Source organism: Anolis carolinensis, chromosome 5, assembly GCF_035594765.1.
Source record: "Anolis carolinensis isolate JA03-04 chromosome 5, rAnoCar3.1.pri, whole genome shotgun sequence".
Taxonomy (NCBI): Eukaryota; Metazoa; Chordata; class Lepidosauria; order Squamata; family Dactyloidae; genus Anolis; species Anolis carolinensis.
This window is the reverse complement of record NC_085845.1, coordinates 84,645,697-84,666,335: the sequence shown is the minus strand read 5'-3', so window position 1 is coordinate 84,666,335 and position 20,639 is coordinate 84,645,697. Positions and strand designations below refer to the sequence as shown.

General features: G+C 38.2%; 1 protein-coding gene across 2 annotated transcripts in view; it reads left to right on the top strand.

The window, feature by feature from the left end:
• lhfpl3 (LHFPL tetraspan subfamily member 3) overlaps positions 1-20,639 on the top strand; it is a 291,185-nt gene that overhangs the window by 172,167 nt on the left and 98,379 nt on the right. For both annotated transcript variants that reach the window (XM_008111544.3, XM_008111545.3), the window contains exon 2: positions 19,138-19,374. In XM_008111544.3, coding sequence (XP_008109751.1) covers positions 19,138-19,374 — 237 coding nt within the window. The remainder of the gene's footprint in view (positions 1-19,137; positions 19,375-20,639) is intronic.

Sequence of the window (20,639 nt, the reverse complement as noted above, 5' to 3'; positions counted from 1 at the left end):
TGTTCTATTAGGCTGAAATAAAAATATTGACTTTCTAGATAGCAACTGGATGATAGTACAGGCACTCTGGAATTGCTATGAAAAGTTATTGTGGTGGGTTTTAAAAGCAGATTTTAATTTTCAGAAGGGAGCTCAAGAAATAGAACCATTTGAATGTTCCTGTCACGCCCTGGCAGCGGAGCACTAAGAACCAGCACACGGAGGCCAATAACAATCTAATATCTTTATTAAGGAAATATTATAGTAGAAAAAAAACAAGCATAGAATATAGTTCAGCAATAGACCTTTGAGGAAAGGTCAAATATAGTCCAGAATTATATTGTCCAGTATATTATATTAGAGTTCAAAGTTGTAATTCCAAAACCGAAACACACTCTTAACTCCAGGCAGTTAGAGTGGGGATAAACGTCCAAAGTTTTCTCTGAGGTTTTACGTGAGTCCAAGGCAGGGAGCTGGAAACAAAGGCTGGATACTTGGCACAAGATTCAAGGCTGAAAAACACGACGAGATAGGTCACAGTACACGGCAAGGCAAGGCACAAACGAACTGAGGGTTGCAGACTTAAACGCAGTCCACACAAGGCTGGAACCGAAGTTAATCCTTAGGCTGATCTGTTGACTCTGCAACGGACTCAACGTGCGGGATACTTTTAAAGAACTTTAATCTTCCTGCAAAGCAGGTGTCCAGAGCTTCCTTTCCCAAGGGAAAGAGAAGCGAAACACATCTTCATCCAGATGCTTTTCTCCCTGCAATTTCCCAGGAGAACTTAGCTAATTAAGGCCCTGTCTGGCAGCTAATCTCTCGCTCCTCCTCGTATGTTCCCTTTGAAAACGGCTCGCCTGATAAAATTCCCTTCTCGCAAAGGGAGGGGAAGCACTGGGAAGAATCTGTCCAAGGTCTGTTGTAATGAGTTCTTGGCAAGAATTATCCACAACAGGCATCTGGAATGGCTCCGTCTCTTGCTGAGACGGCAAAAACCCCATGTTTTCATCATCATGATCCATGATGGCACTGGAGTCGCAACTCCGAGGCCCATGGGGCATCACAGTTCCCACTTGCACATAATAAGGTCAGTTTTATTTGTTCCAAGAGACTGAACATTTAAAATAAACACTCGGGTTTTTTTAAATGCTATCTGTAAAAAACAATAGAGTGAATCTATTCTATCCTGTTTATTGTGTTTTTAATTGTTTATAGTTACAATAATGCTTTTTAATTTCCAAGACACTGAAATTATTAGTCATCTGTGTGACAACTTTTGCTTGATTTGTTGGCATTTTGTTCTGTTTTTATCTGGAGATCTGCTTTTTTAAAAACAAAACTGGAATATTAGAATAATTGATTGACAATAGCGTATTATTGTTATTAAATACAGTATTGTACTTCATCAGTTGAGACTTCTGCCTAGTGCATAATTTGCATTTTTATTTATTTTGTTTTAAGTTTTGTTGCCAAAAGATGGTTCTTCATTCATTATTAACAAACAACTCTACTTATCACAGTGGCATCATTGCATTAAAATTGATACCTTTTCTACATACAGTACAACTCCCTTATTCTCAGACTTGATATCCATGTGCCAAAGAAATCCCCTGAACTTGTTTGTAGGGCTCTCTACATCTTCCAATGCTATTCTGTGGTATACTTGTAGTCTAAGTATAGTAAAAAAAAATATCTGCAATTTCAGGTATTTATAGGGGAGTTTTGGAACATATCCTTATAGGATACAAGGGTTAAACTGCATGTAAAAATGGTGTTCTTTCCTATAGAAAACTACAATATTGAGAGAGATCTAGGAGGTGCATCTTACTTTAATAAAAGTGCAACATTTTTCCATTGCTCTTAAGGACAGCAGGTTGGATGGAATTCATAACTCTGTATCATGCCTCCATTCTCTGTGTTTGTTGACTGAAGCACCTCTCTCATTCTCAAGTCCTCAAGTCATTACCACTAGATCACCCCAGAGAATCCTCTATGTTACCGAAGTAGTTAGTCTTAATATTTATTACTATAAGTGGGACTATACTGCAGTGATTTGCAGAGAAGCACTAGCATGTCTGCCACAGGAGCGCCGGAGCATGGATGCACAGTTGATCCTTGGAAGGTGCTCACCAGATCTTTGGGCCCTTCTTAGTGATTTGTGCAGAGGATATTGTAGCGTGCACTCAGTACTTTGCTGTGGATGCACATAACAAAGGAAGAACTTTGTTGGAGAACAGGCTATTGTTTAGGGAGGTTTGCCTACCATTATTACTTCTCCATTTAGGGATCCTTGAAAAGATTATGGTGAACCCTAGGGCTGCTTTCAGCAAAATCTGAATATGCTACAAGAGGAATTGTCATATTAGCTTCAGGTGGAAAATCCATCTGTTGTGTAATTGAACAAAACAAGAATGTGGGCATCTTAGCTAAGAAGAGAATACCTATAGTTTCAATTTTGTTCAGCTGGGTATATGAAACTGAAAAGCCTTCAGGGAGGGGAGTAAATTAGTGTACACTTTTAATCCCTTATATTTGAACAGCTATGAGAAAGAATGTCTAGTTAGGATGGGAAGAAGACAACAATTGTGAACTTGAGCAGAATGACAGAAGTCTACCTGCAGAGCAAACATGATTTTGGCCAGAATTTAGCTAATCTAAAACCATTTTAAGGCTACAGGAATTCTGTCAGAGACATATAGGCACACTGCTTGGAATAAGATACTGTATATGTATATATCATCTCTTTAATCCAAGGCCAAACTCGAGTAGCAATACTCCAGACCACTCCAGCGAGTGGCTGCAATGCCCATCCCCATCCTGCAGCACAATGGGATAGAGTCCTGACCATCCAAATGGTTCAAAACATGTTCAGTCTCAGCTCTGTAAGTGTCTGTCACAGTGACAGGACACTCAATTCGTCCCCCTTTCCCCGTGTTCAACGGAAAAAAAAGATGGCAACACCGGACTATGTAGACAGCAGACCAGTTCATATTACTGCCAGTCCATCAAGCCAGACTCACCCTAAAGTGCACAGCTTTTCCTAACTTTGTGTAATGTGGGATAAATTGAGTTACTACATGTTACCTCTTCTTTGTGGACAGGAAGTCCCTGGACATCAATTGGACATCCAGGAGTGACTTCTCATCTAAAGCAGGGTTTTGGACCAGTCAAGCCCTAGGTCTCTATACTTAACCTGCAAAGAAAGGAAAACTATCAGACCATTACTATCAGACCAAAACCACAACCTACAACATGCTAAAGCAAGCTGCCTTTTCTGCCAACATGGATTTAAAATTGATTAAACCAAGAAAAAATAACAAGAAACAGTTGTTTATTGTTACTATTTTTTTTCTTGGTTTAATTTATTTTAAACCTATTGTATTTTTCTACTATAACATGAGCTTTATACAGTATCTAAATACATCCTCAATAAAGAAAGAAATCCCCTTTGAACATAGAGAAAATTATAGCCCTTGTTGCATCCTAGTTAAAATGATATATCTGTCCTTATGGGTTTTTTCTTCTTCTACTGTTGTAAACCAAACATGCTTTTGTTGAAGTAAGTAGATTGAATACAGATTTAGACATGCTTGGAATCAATGAATTGAAACCAATGCAGTAGCACATTTTCTGCCATTAAGCTGTATGCCGTAACAAACAAATGAATATTTTAATTTGGACAATAAAATAAGATCTCTGTTTTTAGCTGCCAGCACAAATGCAAGGTGACATATTTTTCATTATCAAACAGCAAGAAGACACAGACACACATATTTCAACTGCTAAAATATGGAGAGTTATTTCTCTGCTAGTCTTTATAAAGGCATAATGGATCTATATCAAACAGTTATGTGAAATATATAATTATGATGTTTCAGTGGTAATTTTTAGAAAGCCCACTACCATGACAAAGAGCAGGAGGATAATGTTGTATTTTAATTCTATAAAAATATTTATGTGTAACTAAAATAATAAAATATGAAGAACTAGATCTCATAATGCAAAAGGAGATCTCTATGCTTACAGTCCAAATGTATGAATGGCAAAATTAACATGTTACAAAAAATCCTTACTTTCTCCTAGCCTTCTTTTGCATTGACATAAACAGCAGTTATACATGTGTGTGTATGTGTGTGTAAAGGTTTTCTCCTGACATTAAGTGTAGTTGTGTCTGACTCTGGGGGTTGGTGCTCATCTCCATTTCTAAGCCGAAGAGTTGTCCGTAGACACCTCCAAGGTCATGTGGCCAGCAAGACTGTATGGAGCGCTGTTACCTTTCTATTGATCTACTCACATTTGGATATTTTCGAATTGCTAGGTTGGCAGGAGCTGCGGCTAACAGTGAGAGCTCACTCCGTTCCCTGGATTTGAACCACCAACTTTTTGGTCCACAAGTTCAGCAGCTCAGCAGTTTAATCCTCTGCGCCACTGGTGGCTCCTTATATATAGCCAATATTTTCTTATAAAATAATTTGGAAAGGATGTAAGGGCCAGGACAATTTACTCTCTATTTTTACTTTTAAAAAGCTTGAAATTGCTTGCCTATCTTGTCACATGTATAGTCGTGTGGATTTCTGGAAGTTTGACACTCCCAACTCTAATCAGCCTTATCAAGCATGGCAATAACTGGATATTATGGAAATCCAGTATAAAATATCTATAGGATACCAGGGTGGAGAAGTCTGGTACAATCATCATAAATTGTAATCTGTTGGTGTTTGGATGGAGTGCTATCAGTTTGATATGTCCCACATCAGCATTAACTGATGAACTGAATGGGAAAGGAATACAGGTCTGCAGGGAATCCTCTAGTGATATCTTTCACCCCAGAATTCATTGTGTGCAGTGGCCTTTACGTCACTTTCAGGTGGAAAGGAAGGAATAAAGAGATGTTGCTTATAACTGTTCCCTCCATTCTGTCTCTACGACACTACTATTGTCATTACTCATATCTCAGTTGCTCAGTGACTGTTGCTGATACTTTAGCGCTGTTGGGTTCAGTAAGGTATCTGCTCTTGAAAGGCAGTGAAATGTCACTGCTGAATGCCAGCATGAATGAAGCGATACTGCCAAGGCACCTCAAGGGCCTATTGTCCATTCCTCCTAATGGAAGTGTTTCAAAGATCAGTAAGATCTGTAGATGAGAGCAGGGAGGAACATCATATGACAAGCAGTATAGTCAAGACGAATGTGTGCTCTTCTGGAACACTTATCAAATGTGATGCTAAAATTTCCCGTTATCTTGTAAAAAGGTAACTGCCCTCTGCAGAGATTTCACAGCTAAGACTGTCATGGTTTTTTTACTTATTATATCTCCAGACTTTTAGAGCATATCAAGATGTGTGGGGCTTTTTTAAACAGTTGCTCCATGTTAAAAATAGTTATTAAACATATTTATAATTCCCAGTACAAACCACACCTTTTCTTCCTCTACTTTACATCTTCCTGTTCTTTTCACACTTTGCCTACCAAAATAATTTTCTGTGCTAAGATGCAAATAATGTGACAAGAATTCTTCCCTTCCTCATCATCCTGGTGTCCTCCAGATATTTTGAATCTCAGCTCCTTTTAGTCCTAGTAACCACGACCAAAAAAAAAAAATGCTGGAAGTTGTTGCTGCACCGCCAACATCGGAGCCTCCATGTTCCATTTGGAACAACAGGGCTACCATGGGGACAAGCCGGGATTGCTCTGCTGTCCCGCCGATTCACCACAAAGGCATCTATGTGATGAGGTCCCTAACGAAGTTTCAAAAACTTGCATGATATATTTTGCGCATTTTGGTTGACCAATTAAGATTTCACTATTTTGATGTTTTTGTTGGTTTTTAAAATTAATATCTTTCTGATTTTTAATCCTGTGTGTCATGAATTTTGATGGTCCCTTCAAAAACCTAGCAGTACTAGGTCCCATACTGGGGAAAAGGTGGGATATCTATCTATCAGTCAATTAGTTAAACATAAAATGGGCTATTGCCCTATCAGACAAGAGTATCAAAAGAAACAATAAAAGAAGACTTATTTGACATTACATAGAAACTGGTTATTACTTATATGTGTCAAAACAGTGGCAAATTTAAACCTCCAAGTGACTGAATGAAATTTTGGATTAACAACTAGATAAATACTGCTATAATAATAGACAATGAAAGATATTGAAAAATGCAGGTGTGAGAGATTTGCATTGGGGATTGATGGGAGGAGGATTGATTTGTCTGGAATGAAGGGGGTAACTTGTTGTAATAGAAAGTGTTGTATAATTGTAAATTATTAAAACATCTGTGGGGAAACAATTTTTAAATTTAAAAATGGCATTAAAAGTAAAACCTATGAGGGAAGTTGGGGACATTGGGTGTGTTTTATCCTAAAGAGGAAAAGTTTGGAGAGGTCATCCTTACGAGTAAGTGACCATGGGCTCCTGCAGTTTGCAATACAAAGGAAGGCCAAAACTCAGACAAGTCAAGCATGCATTCTGGACTTTAGGAGAACTGATTTTCAAAAAATGAAATAAACACAACTACAGTTAGGTGGATCTGTAATTGGCTAAACGAACGAACCCAAAGGGTGCTCACCAATGAATCTTCTTCATCCTGGAAAGAAGTGACAAGTGGAGTGCCGCAGGGTTTTGTCCTGGGCCCGGTTCTATTGAACATCTTTATTAATGACTTAGATGAAGGGTTAGAAGGCATGATCATCATGCTTGCAGATGACACCAAATTGGGATAGCTAATACTCCAGAAGACAGGAGCAGAATCCAAAATGATCTTAACAGATTAGAGAGATGGGGCGAAACTAACAAAATGAACTTCAACAGGGATAAATGCAAGATACTTCATTTAGGCAGAAAAAAATGAAATGCAAAGATACAGAATGACTGGCTCGACAGCTATTCATGTGAGAAAGATCTTGGAGTCCTCATGGACAACAAGTTAAACATGAGTCAACAATGCGATGTGGTGGTAAAGAAAGCCAATGGGATTTTGGCCTGCATAAATAGGAATATACTGTCTATATACAGGGAAGTCATGCTGCCCCTCTACTGCATTCTTCCTTGGTCAGACCACACCTGGGATACTGTGTCCAATTCTGGGCACTGCAATTGAAGGGAGATGTTGACAAGCTGGAATGTGTCCAGAGGAGGGCAACTAAAATTATCAAGGGCCTGGAGAACAAGCTCTATGAGGAGCGGCTTAAAGAGCTGGGCATGTTTAGCCTGTAGAAGAGAAGACTGAGAGAAGACATGATGAGGGCCATGTATAAATATGTGAGGGGAAGTAATAAGGAGGAGGGAACAAGCTTGTTTTCTGCTGGACTAGGACGTGGAACAATGGCTTCAAACTACAGGAAAGAAGATTCCACATGAATGTTAAGAAGGACTTCCTAACTGTGAGAGCTGTTCGAGAGCTGCTGCGGAGTGTGGTGGAGGCTTCTTCTTCGGAGGATTTTAAGCAGAGGCAGGATGGTCATTTGTCGGGGGTGCTTTGAATGCGATTTTCCTGCTTCTTGGCAGGGAGTTGGACTGGATGGCCCATGAGGTCTCTTCTAACTATGATTCTATGTAAAAGCTGTATTTAAATGTTTAAAGGGGTATTACATAGATAAGCTTGTATTCTGCTGCCTCAGAAGATGGAGCCCAAAGATTCAAATTATCTGAAAGAAGATTCTACTGAACATTAGAAAGAACGGTCAAAGGTCAAAAACTGTTCAACAGGGAATAGACCGTTTTGGGCCATGGTGGACTTTCCTTTGTCAAAGGCTTTGAAACAGAGATTGGATGATTATCTAAGCATGAATGCTTTAATTGTTGATCTCCTATGAATATGGACAGACCTTAAGAAAGGCATATTAAAATCTAGTTGTTTATTCTGCAAACTGGATATTAAAAAAAATCTTTTCCACATGAGAGCTGCATCATTAGCATTGCAGGGAGTAATGCCAGGTTTAATAGCAGTCTTAGAAGTGCATGAAGCCAAACTGACAGCTGAACTGATGAACAATAACACATCTGCTCAACCAGATTTTCTTGCAGAGAAGAAATTCTCCAGAATGATTTTTGATGGAGGAAATGTGTGTCACCAGAGACTGTGGTCCTACGCCTGAGCTTTCAGTGTGCAAAGGCTGACAGCCAATTTGTTCTGCTTTTCTGCTCTGATTCTCTCTCTGCTCAACACCTTCATTGCAGTTACATTTGTTGCCACAAAGATAAGTTTGAGTTCCTGGCTAGCCACCAAAATCTAACACCTGCCTGCCAGATGTCTGCCGTTGTCTATGTCACTGCTACACCATCTGCACTTCAGGCTCTTAGGTCCTCCCCACTCAGTAACGTTTCATCAGTACCTCTCAAATAAGAGTAATTTCTAGTCATCACCCACTTAACAAAACCTCACCTTACCCTGTCTTTTTTCATCACATTGTGACTGTGTTTACTGTTGCTTCTATATATCAATTTTCCCCTCAGTGGTCATTAGTTGTTGACTCTTATTTTATAGAACACTAGCTGTGCCCGGCCACGCGTTGCTGTGGCGAAGTATGGTGGTATGGGAAATAAAGTATTGAGGAATTGGTGGTAGTTAAGGTAAAGGTTTTCCCCAGACATTAAGTCCAGTCGTGTCTGACTCTGGAGGTTGGTGCTCATCTCCATTTCTAAGCCGAAGAGCCGGCGTTGTCCGTAGACTCCTCCAAGGTCATGTGGGATGACTACATGGAGCGGCGTTACCTTCCCGCCGGAGCAGTACCTATTGATGCACTCACCTTTGCATGTTTTCGAACTTCTGGGTTGGCAGAAGCTGGGGCTAACAGTGGGGGCTCTCTCCGCTCCCCCAATTCAAACCTGTGGCCTTTCGGTCCAGAAGTTCAGCAGCTCAGCGCTTCAACACGCTGCGCCATCAGGGTATATTATTTCCTAAAGGTTGTGAATATACAATATTTCTGATTGGTTTTTTTTGTTTGTTGGAGGCAAGTATGAATGCTGCAATTAGGAAAAATGATTAGGATGTAATGGCCTTGCAGCTTTAAAGCCTAGCTGTTTCCTCCCTGAGTGAATTTTTTGTTGGGAGGTGTTAGCTGGCCCTGATTGCTTCCTGTCTGGAATTCCCTTGTTTTCAGAGTGGTGTTGTTTGTGATATTTTATGTGCTTCTACTGTCTGTGGCCCTGAGAAAACAGAGGATTTTCCAGACTTTGATGATGGGAATACTTTGTTGGGAGGTGTTAGCTGGCCCTGATTGTTTCATGTCTGGAATTCCCTTGTTTTCAGAGTGGTGTTGTTTGCGATATTTTATGTGCTTCTACTGTCTGTGGCCCTGAGAAAACAGGATTTGCCAGACTTTGATGATGGGAGTACTTTGTTGGGAGGTGTTAGCTGGCCCCGATTGTTTCCTGTGTGGAATTCCCCTGTTCATTTACTGTCCTGGTTTTAGAGATTATATTGTTCTGCATTATTCTATCCCAGTAATTATTTCATATTAAAGAAGAATCTCACTTATCCAACATTCGCTTATACAATGTTCTGGATTATCCAACGCAGTCTGCCTTTTCATAATCAATGTTTTTGTAGTCAGTGTTTTAAATTCATTGTGATATTTTAGTGGTAAATTTGTAAATACAGTACAGTAGAGTCTCACTTATCCAACATAAACGGGCCGGCAGAACGTTGGATAAGCGAATATGTTGGATAATGAGGAATTAAGGATAACCCTATTAAACATCAAATTAAGTTATGATTTTACAAATTAAGCACCAAAACATCATGTTAGACAACAAATTTGTCAGAAAAAGTAGTTCAGTACACAGTAATGCTATATAGTAATTACTGTATTTATGAATTTAGCACCAAAATATCACGATATATTGAAAGCATTGACTACAAAAATGCATTGGATAATCCAGAACGTTGGATAAGCGAGTGTTGGATAAGTGAGACTCTACTGTAAATACTACATAGCATTACTGCGCATGGAACTACTTTTTCTGTCAAATTTGTTGTATAATATGATGTTTTGGTGCTTAATTTATATAACGATTACTTAATTTGATGTTTAATTGGCTTTTTCTGAATCCCTTCTTATTATCCAACATATTCACTTATCCTGCCAGCCTGTTTACGTTGGATAAGTGAGACTCTACTGTATATTGATAATCTTAAATTATCTGCTTAGAACTGTATTATATGAGGCCCCTTCTTCACAGCTGTATAAAATGCACACTGAAGTGGATTATATGGCAGCGTGGAGTCAAGATAATCCAGTGCAAAGGAGATAATATAAGATTATAAATGGGTTATATAGCTGTGTTGAAGGGCCTTGAGTCTACACTGCCATATAATCCAGTGCAAATTAGATAATCTGTGGAAGAAGTCTAAGTGAGGCCTAAATCTGCCTGTCCCCTAACTGAAACCTGGCTGTCCCTTGGTTGCTAGGCAACGAAGTGGGCAGAGATTAGCCCTCTAAACTGGCAGCAATTGGATAAAAAAAATTATTGCTCTCCCTCTAATTAGGACTTTATTTTTCTTTTCTTTTTGTTGTATCAACCTTGAGGCGTGGATGATGGGTTGTGTTGTCAAATTTTGAGGTTGGGGGGCCTGTACTTTTGTTGTTTTGTGAATTGCCGTGATGCCATCACTCTTTTATATATATAGATCAGGATGGCTTTCTGTATGAGTTACATTCTGTTTCCTTCTGTGCTCTTTTTGCATGTTTTCCCCACTGCAGAGTTTTTACGAGGTATTCCATATATACTACACTCACAGTCTCTGCCTTTCTAATCTTGAGAATCACTGCAGAAATATCTTAAGGTTCTTCCACCTTTAATAGAATACTTCCGTCTTTTTTATAAAAAGAGTTATATTTTGCTGTTAAAAGGGGGGAATAATAATGCCATTTTATCAAATACCTATTTGAAATATCAATTTTAATTCCATTTCAGCTGTTTAAAAAAAGGGTATGCATCAGCAGCAAGAAATTCTCTATTGCAGAAGTAGCCCAAGAGGCCTAATAGAAAATATTGCTCATTCTTCTGACCTTAAGCAGAGCTTTGTTCTTAGTCAGAGCTGTCAGCCCATCTTTCTACAGCAAAATAGAAGAGATAATGAGATGCAAATTCAGGTTTATTCTTGATACTAAAATAACCTTTATTCTTTGTATATCACCTCACTGACTTCGAACCTATGAGTAAATCAAAACTGTTGCAAAAAGAACGTTTTTTGTTCCCTCTTCCACCCATAACACTCTTTGTCCCTCAAAAAGCTTTTCTGGAAGGTTGAGGGACCTCCTGAACAATGTGATGTGGAAGCAGGATTAGAAATGTGGGAGGGACAGAAAAAATGAAAAAAAATGGAATGATTTTTTCTTGCTTTTTTCCCCAAAGTATTTTTTCCTGGAAAAAAAAACAGGGGAAAGTGGATTATGTCTTTTTTCATTTTAAAGTAATAATTAAGTTATCAAGGCAAGGTGGTCATGTATTTATTGCCCCAGAATCTAAGAAGAAGACTTTGATGGAAGACTATGTACAATAGCAGAATATTATAATTCCCAGTCTTGGTTTCCTTTTCTTAGGGCATACCTATACTGATACTATAATGCTGCCTGGAACTGGTTTTGCTGTGCACGTGATTAGATTGACAGGTATGGAACTGGTTTGAGGCCAAATGGGTAATTATATTAACCATGGAACCTGGCCTCAAACTGCTCTGTGGGTTTTTTTTCCATTTCTAAAGAGATGCACATCAGCGCTCCAGAAACATATGGTTGGGGGGGGGAGTGACAGGATCAGCGGTAATCAATTACCCCTCCTGGGAGGGGGGACAGTTAGCCCTCTGCTGCCCATCCAAGCCATTGGGATGCTTTTCAGCAGACTCTGTAATGCACTGTAATGCAGTCTGTAATGCACTTCAGTAGAGGTAAGTGTCTACAATGCATTCTACATTTTGCAAAGCCGATTTTGCTCTGCATCTGGGATACACTGGCATCTGCTACAGTGCATTATTTGACTTAACTTGGACTTTCCTGCGGCTTTTTAAATGCACTGTATACTCTTAAATGTGTGCTGCAGCACACATTGGCGGTGTGCATTTTGTAGCTGCCATGGACCCAAGTAATCTCAAAGCTGAATTATAGTGTCCATGAAGATGGGGCCTTAGTTGTTTTTATGGAAGTGAGTACATTATTCCTGCTTCATACCATGGTGAATTAGCAGAGACAAAATAATTTCCCATCTTACTGAAGTTGATAGTTGGAGATGAGGTAGACTGCCCTCCACACTGGCAAACCAAAGAGACTATAGTTCAGGCGTCCCTTAGAGCTCAGATCTTTGGGGCTTCATTTGCAATAGCAACAAAAATAAAATAAATTCAATTTGTAATTATATTATGAATATTTAATATATCAAACAGTCCAATGTTATGGCAAACTGAATAATATATAATTCATTTTAAGTTCCTAAAGTAACAAAATTACTTTTAATCTATAGAAGTTCACAATATTGCATTTTTTAGTTTTCTGAAAAATTCATTTTTTCCTGAAATTTCCAGAAATTTTTACATCTATATGCAGGAGTTCATTGTGGGATGTGATGAAACTAAAATTAGGCTCATATATAGGTGTTAATTTTAGTTGCAGGAAGCCATGTTTCTTCTCCTATTCTACCCCCAGCAACCCCATATGAGCCATCCTGTATTGATCAGAATAACCCCTTAAAGTAACTTTTTGGTAGATGGTTGTGGGAATGGGAAGGAAAGGGACATGTATATAGGTTCCCTCCATTGCTGCATGCCTGAAAGCTTCCACTCAGTATTTGTATTTTGTAGACCAATCTCTCCTTATGAATATTCCTCAGTTAACAAAATGGATGTGTTTCTGTGCATTATTTTTTAAACAGAAAATTTGGTATCAGAGGTAAGAATGGGTATTGGTTCCTACACCACATAAAAGAAGAGCACATCAATACATTTCAGAAAACCTTTTGCCCAGAACTAACAGTATGTGCATGTGAAAGAAACAACTAAGTCAGCAAAGTCATGCCTAAGTGAATTACAATGTTTGAACCATCTAGGAACCCTGAATGGCTTTTTCCAAAATGTAATGTATAGATGTACAGTATGCTTTTTAAAAACATGCCTGCAAGTGGGGTAGTTGGTGAGACATATCTATCTGGTTCCCCTTTTCTTAGTTTTGCTTCTAACACATGTTCAGGAAGTTTTTCTGGAGGTACCTGCTGTATATCTTACATCTTTTAAGAAGTCAAGCACAATTAGAGCAATTTCAGTTAGAATAGAATCCATTTCTTTCCCAGCTCAAGACTTAATGGATTGTTTACTGCCAGTACACCGATATCTGCGTTTCTCAAGCCGTCCTTCAACATCCTCCCTATTCTGATGATAAAATACTTTGTTAGACAAAGGTTAAAACATACAGTGTTTGAATGGACATAAAAAGACTTCATAAAAAGGAACATCTTTGCCAGTGGCTTTGTTAACTGAGGTATGCTTGTAATTCAGAAACTAGTTTTTAAGGTTACCAGTCACCGGAACTCACTATTCATTATGCTAAAGGGGTTTACGAAGCGTTTTACTGACCTTCATGCTCAACATGTGAAAGCCTGGAAAGCTGATGGGCACACAATGACTTTTGTTGGCAAGACCTGTATGTGTGTCACATATTTGCCTTCAGGTTAGCTCTACAGATGAACAGGCATAAGGTTTCCCTCTATTGAGATTCTGTCACCAAGCAACCATTCTCATATGTATTTGCAACATAATAATAATACGTAACAGTTCAACGTATGTAGCATTTCTCCTCAGGGAAAGGGAGACAAATAGGTTGCAATGGAGATACATTAGCAATGCAGTTGGTTGCTGAAAATATTTCTGCTACTTTTAGAATTTTTAACATCACACAGTCCTAAATAGTTCATGTTGAATCTGAATTTAATTTATCACAGATAATGACCTTATATTTTCAAAGTTTGACTGTCTTCATAGTAATCCCTGATGATTTCATAAAAGGAAATTCATGAATTTTGGAATGGAGGAGGATGGACTATCTTCATAGTTACTTGGTATCTGTTTGTTTACACATTCCCCATCTGCTGTTTTCTTTCAAAGCTTTTATTTGAAGTCTTTAATTTCCTTATGATTTTCTAATATTTATCCTCTCCTGCTTTGACTGCTTCCTTTCAATTGTGCTGCTATTTTCAGACATCTATTGTCTTAAATCATGATTAAAAGTATTGCTTTTTGGACTGATGTTCTTGTCTCTTTGACAGAAATGTTGAGCGTCCCTTGCCTGGAAATCTGAAATAGTCCGAAATTCAAAATTGTCATTATAGGTGGCTGAGATAGTTCAGATGGCACAGTGTAAACAAGTTTTGTTTCGTGTGCAAAATCATTTAAAATATTGTATAAAATTGCCTTCAGGTTATGTATATAAGGTGTATATGAAGCATGAATGAATTTTGTGTTTAGATTTAGGTCCCATCTCCAAGATATCTCATTATGCACATATATGCAAATACAGATATTCCAAAATCCAAATCACTGCTGGTCCCAAACATTTTGGATAAGTGATACTCAATCTATATTGTGTCTCTCTTTCTTTCTCTGTTTTCAAATGTTCTTCCCAACTTCCTGTCCCTTTAAATTAAATCTTTCAAAACATATAATGCCCAGTGCAAGGTAAAGAAGCTGTTACTTTCCTGATGCTGTTGATTTATTATTCCCATCAACCTGACCACTGACCATATTTGCTAGGGCCAGGGCCATGGGGGGGAGTTCAACCTCCCCAATGTGTCAGATTAAAAAAAACTAGTTTTCTCATTAATTTTAACTGGTTAACCAATTAATGAGTAAAACAGGTTTTTTTTAAAAAAAATTCAACACATTTCAGAGGGGTTGTGAACCCTTAACCCCCCTCCCCAGCTATATCCCTGACTGGGGCTGATGGGAGTCACAGTCCAACACAGTCTGTGGAAACCGAGACTCATGATCCATACTCTAAGCACTTAATGTTTTAATGTACAACCAGTGCTTACTTAAAACTGATCCTGGGCCCTTCCACACAACCACATAACCCAGAATATCCAAGATATTCCAAGGCTTGAGTTCTGAAATGAAAATGTGGTTAAGACCTCATCAGTGAAGCATTGCCTACTTTCTCTTGATTTCCTGATCGCAAAACTTTTTTTAAAGCCATGTAATCATCATTAAATGTTTGTTGATATGGTTGTAGGACCTTGATAGGGTTTTGGGGAAGCTGCGTTTGAACATTCCAAGCCATGACTAAAAAAAGTTTGCAGAAAATAATAATGAATAAGATACTGGTGCTTCAGTATTAATCAAGTTTTTTTAATTCATCTGTCAGGGGTGCTTTGATTGTGCTTTTCTTTCATGGTACGGAGTTGGATTAGATGACCCATGTGGTCTCTTCCAACTCTGTTATTCTATTCCGGTAAAAAGAATTAAAATGTTAGCACTTTGGGGAAACTAATATCATTTAGATACCTGTTCTATCAGATCAGGTTATAAAAGAAACATGAGGACATTTCTCTTTGTGTCAGATTGTCGTGACTATGTGGGGAACTTGGATTCCTCCATCCCCAGAGCTAAAGTCTCAGATTTCCAATCTTACTTTAATTGATAAATTTGCTTTGACAGCTGACAGCCTCAAATAAATTCTCTGACCACCCAAGTCAGCACTTTGAGGAACATCTGGCAAACAACAACAAGATCATCTCGGCAAACTTACATTTATCATAGCAAAGCTTAATAAATACCTCCACCTTCTAGAGGAACTTGGTAGTATGTTCTTCGCACTGGTGATAAGAGCAGATGCAGTAGTTGAAACTAGTGGCTACAATGACCAGTGACAGTTTTATGAAGTATCAGCAAATTAGCATTGATGTGGATTTTGGCTATTGCCACTTCACATCAATTTTTGGTCTGACCTATCAATTGAAATAGTCATATAAATTGCAAATACCAATAAGGGGGGGGGGGGGGGAGAATAAGTGACAGCAGGACAAAGCGAAGTGGGAGATTCTCAAAGAAGCATTAATTAATATATAAATTAATATTCCTTTGTCTCTCTCACCCTGAGTTTTATCTTTGTGTTCATGCGGCCCGCCCTTGTTTTTACTGTTTCTTTGACTTCTTTTTGTAATGTATATTATTATCTATTGTATTGTTTTAATTGTGCTATGATATGTTGTTTTTATATTTTGTTATATTGTATTGCTCTGGGCATGGCCCCATGTAAGCCGCCCCGAGTCCCCGTTGGGGAGATGGTGGCGGGGTATAAATAAAGTTTTATTATTATTATTATTATTATTATTATTATTATTATTATTAATAATAATATATGAACAAAGGTGCTGTGTGTTCAAAAGGTTAATATAATCATCAGGTGTTCTTCAATACCTGTTCTCCTGGGTTCCTCAGCAACTGCTCTTTCTTCCTCCTCTCAATCTTCATGAAGGCTCATGCCACCATCTCAAATGCCAGAATCATCTCCTACTTCAAGACTGTTCAAATTCCCCATCCTATTCCAATAAAACATTCATAGGCATGCTTTACAGATGGGTGAATAAGTAGTACCGTGTTTCCCCGAAAATAAGACAGTGTCTTATATTAATTTTTGCTCCCAAAGATGCTCTAGGTCTTATTTTCAGGGAATGTCTTATTTTTCCATGAAGAAGAATTCACATTTATTGTTGAACAAATAAAATGAACATTTATTATATACTGTACAGTAGTTGTCATAACAAACCAGCATAACCAGACAAACTGTGAATCCTATCAAGAATTTCTTGTTACTACCATTATTTACATGTACAACACTCTATGGTACATACATTTACCAATCCTGCATGCTCTGGTGTTCTGTTCGGCAGGCATGCTTCCAAACAAAACTTTTGCTAGGTCTTACTTTCGGGGGAGGCCTTATATTTAGCAATTCAGCAAAACTTCTACTAGGTCTTATTTTTTGGGGATGTCTTATTTTAGGGGAAACAGGGTACTTCATTACCATTATGGTTGTCTAAAGGACAAAAATTAGCATTTGGTTTGCTGGAATAGAAAGAATTGGAAGTGTGTGGGCTGGTCATTTCTAAGAGCTTGTCAGAAGGTCCATTTATTGATGTCTGTAGCCCCTCTTGCTACTTTCCCTGATATTTCATAATGGTTTTTTAAATGTTAAAATGGACACAGGGCATATGGAAAAATGGGAAAACACATATTTGATGAAAGAAAGGATATTGAATGAGTGGTGATCTTTTTTGCCTTTGAGCGCATCTCTTTCGGTACCAACACATTAGGGTATTGGGTGTGTAAAGGAGTGATAGGTGATCAGAAAAAGTAGATTTTGTTACACAAACAAAATTTCCTGAATCTTTGAGAAGGATGAAAAAGTCTGACCATTCAGGGCAGATATGCATAGGTTGACTTTGCAGCTGTCCTTTTGTTGTCTGAAGATAAAAATGATAGTTTAATTGATAAATATTATGTTACAAGAATTGTATTTGAAAATGCATCTGTGAAGTGAGGGGCTGGGCAAACCAATCAGAGCTTTCATAATCCTATGAAGGAAGGACTATGATGATACAGGAATGGGGTTGGGATACACATTGGTCTGGAAAAGAGTTACTTAGGCCAAGCAGCAACAGAGTCAAGGCCAGTTAGGAAGAAACTGGATAGGGTTTTGAGAGCTGGGTATGTGGACAGAATTCAGGGAATTGATGATCCCATTTAACCACATTGAACTCACTGATCAACAAGTCACTTGTACAGTATAGCAATCACCTTGAGATCCAAGTACCAGATTTAGTCAGGGATCTTGGGGATAAAAGGCCAAAGTCAACAACAGGAGCTTGAGGGCTGGAATTGCAAGACTAGCCCAGTGACAGGTTTCATCACATCTGTGGCTGGAATCCTGTTGGAAGCCCCAACAGGACTAGATATAATCAATTATTGAGTGTTAAATCAGTAACTGAACCCTATTGATGGATTGGATGTCCTCTCGTTTGGACTAACCTATGCTTCAAACATGACAGGTGAAAATTTTGATTCGATAATTTACCAAAACAGTCATTGCACTGAAACCATCTTCTTTCTCCAATATTATATTTAAAATTAACTATATCATCACTAGGATTGTATAAAATATATTGTAAATATTTTTGCATTTCTTAAGTGAGGAAATTGGCTGTTTGCATTTCTTTTGATGTGGTTTCCATTTCATTCTTCTTCCTAATTTTCATGCCCATGTTCTTCAGGGCTTATAATTAAATAGCTGTAGAAAAAGCTGCATTTTCCTGACTATATTTTTTCATATTTAATCTTTTTAGGAGCTCTGTCATCTATGTATTCTTCCAGTCAAACCAAATTAAATTACTACCAAGGTCTACTACTACTAGATATGTGAGCAGTATGTAATAGGCAGAAAGGTTGATTAGAAGTTTGCAAAATGCAAGGCCTGTGGGTGAGAGTATTTCCCAAATATTATGCCATTCTGCCATATAACCTAAGGTTGACAGAGCTTTCTGTCCCTCTTTTGCAAAGGGAAAAGGCAGCAGAGAAGAATTCCGGAAGAAACTGACAGTGTTATACAACTTATTCATGATGTGCTGTTGGGCTACATATGCAAATCCTTCATTTTAATGAGAACCTTAATCAAGAGTCAACAAACTAGGAGTGGACTGTAAACTGTATATTCCGTCCTTTTTTCATCCTGGTTCAACATCTTGTTTCATTGGTGTTAAATGTGGGTAAAAAAAAACCCAAGGCCTTCTCCCTGCCTGTGAGTTTGCTTGAGTAGTTTGACAGACTTTTAATTTAGAGTATTCCCATTTGCTCTGTGCTGTCAGTGGGAGTACTACTTTCCCCATCTGGTTTGCAAGAGCATTCATATAACAGGTTCAGAAATGATGAAAAGCAGACAAAAGAGTCGTTGGGGTGCTCTGTTGAAATTGACAGAATTGGAGCTGACAAAGTATTTTGAAATGATCTGCCAATGAAGTCCCTGAGTCACAAAGTTTAACATTTTGAGAACAAAACATGGGAAAGACTGTGAGACTGAAAAAATTTGCAAGTGCATCGTTGTGAAATACAATGAAGACATGGCAAATACATGTTTTTTATTGCCTTCTTTCTTTCTCTTTTTTCCTTCCCAGCTGCCTGCCTTGTCCTTGGCTGTATGATTTATCCTGATGGCTGGGATGCTAAAGAGGTGAAACGGATGTGTGGTGACAAGACAGACAAGTACACGCTGGGTGCTTGTTCAATCCGCTGGGCGTATATTCTGGCCATTATTGGAGTCCTGGATGCCCTCATCCTCTCATTCCTGGCATTTGTACTTGGCAATAGACAAGACAGCTTACTAGCAGAAGAACTCAAACTGGAAAACAAAGGTGGGCCTGTTTTGAAAGACCATATTATTCTGAGCTTAAAGCTATTATTTTTTTAACCCTCAATTTAACCCTCAAATTTACTTCAATTTCAATTTTCTTTCTCAACCTCAACTTTGCTATGTGACAGAACATAAAGAGATGAGTATTTAAAGTATGAGACATTATACATAAGGTGCCATAATATATTCAGAATTCACTTTCAAATATAGTGTTTGGATCCCCCAGATATAATGTCTTGAACATTTTCGTCTTTTATTTTTACACGAAGGGCAATGAAAACCCTACCTATTCACAGCATAGCAGTATTGGGCCCATTTTACAGCACAGTCATCAATAAGTTATTCAAAGTGGCACAGTCTTATTATTGCATTAACTGCACATTTTCTAGTTTTAGTGCTTCGGCATAAGTTGTCATTTAAATCACAATATACTGGAGTAGTTTGCTTATAATTTAAGATGTACCCAAGTCTTCGGACATTTATGTATCAAGGCTGTTGTTCTTTTACATGTTGTTTCTCCCCTGAACTCATCATTCACTGCTAAAATAATATCTATTAATCATTCTGTCAGGGACTTAACCCAATAATGGGGGCAGCAGCTACTACTGCAATGCTCATGAAGCCAGTTGCTATTTACTGTTGTGTTTCCTTGCTGGTAGCATCCTTGTATATGAGTAATTAAGCACTTGTAGAATGCTCTCTTTTCACAAAGGCTCTAAATTTGCCTATAAAGCTTTCAAGAGTGACAAGAGCTGAGATCGAGCTCCAGGCTATAAATATCAGAAGGTATTTTATTGCGTTCGATCCTGAGGTCTCCATACATCTGAATCTATTTTGAAATTGTATCCTGACAACTGGTTTTCCCCATCAGTGGACTCTCAGTTAAAGGGCATTGATTGATTGGTAGATGCCAGGTAAGTGTAGTTCATGGTTGCTTGAGAGTTATTATTAAAAATAGGCCTATCTAATTCTATACTCTGTACTATAACATACCATAATTTATTTATTTATTACAATATTTATATCCCGGCCTTCTCACCCCCCACCCCACCCCCCCGGGGGGGGGGGGGCGGCTCAGGGCGGCTTACAATCAAGTATAAAACTCTATTGACACCAATTAAAAGCAAGACCCAAAAAAAGAGAAACAACTTAATGTAACACAGTTTTACTGTATTATAAACTCAGCTTTGTTAATGCCATATTATTTATTCGTTTTTTGCCATTTGCTTGAGCGTTCCGGTTGCTTGGGTTCCTGTAAACTAAGAG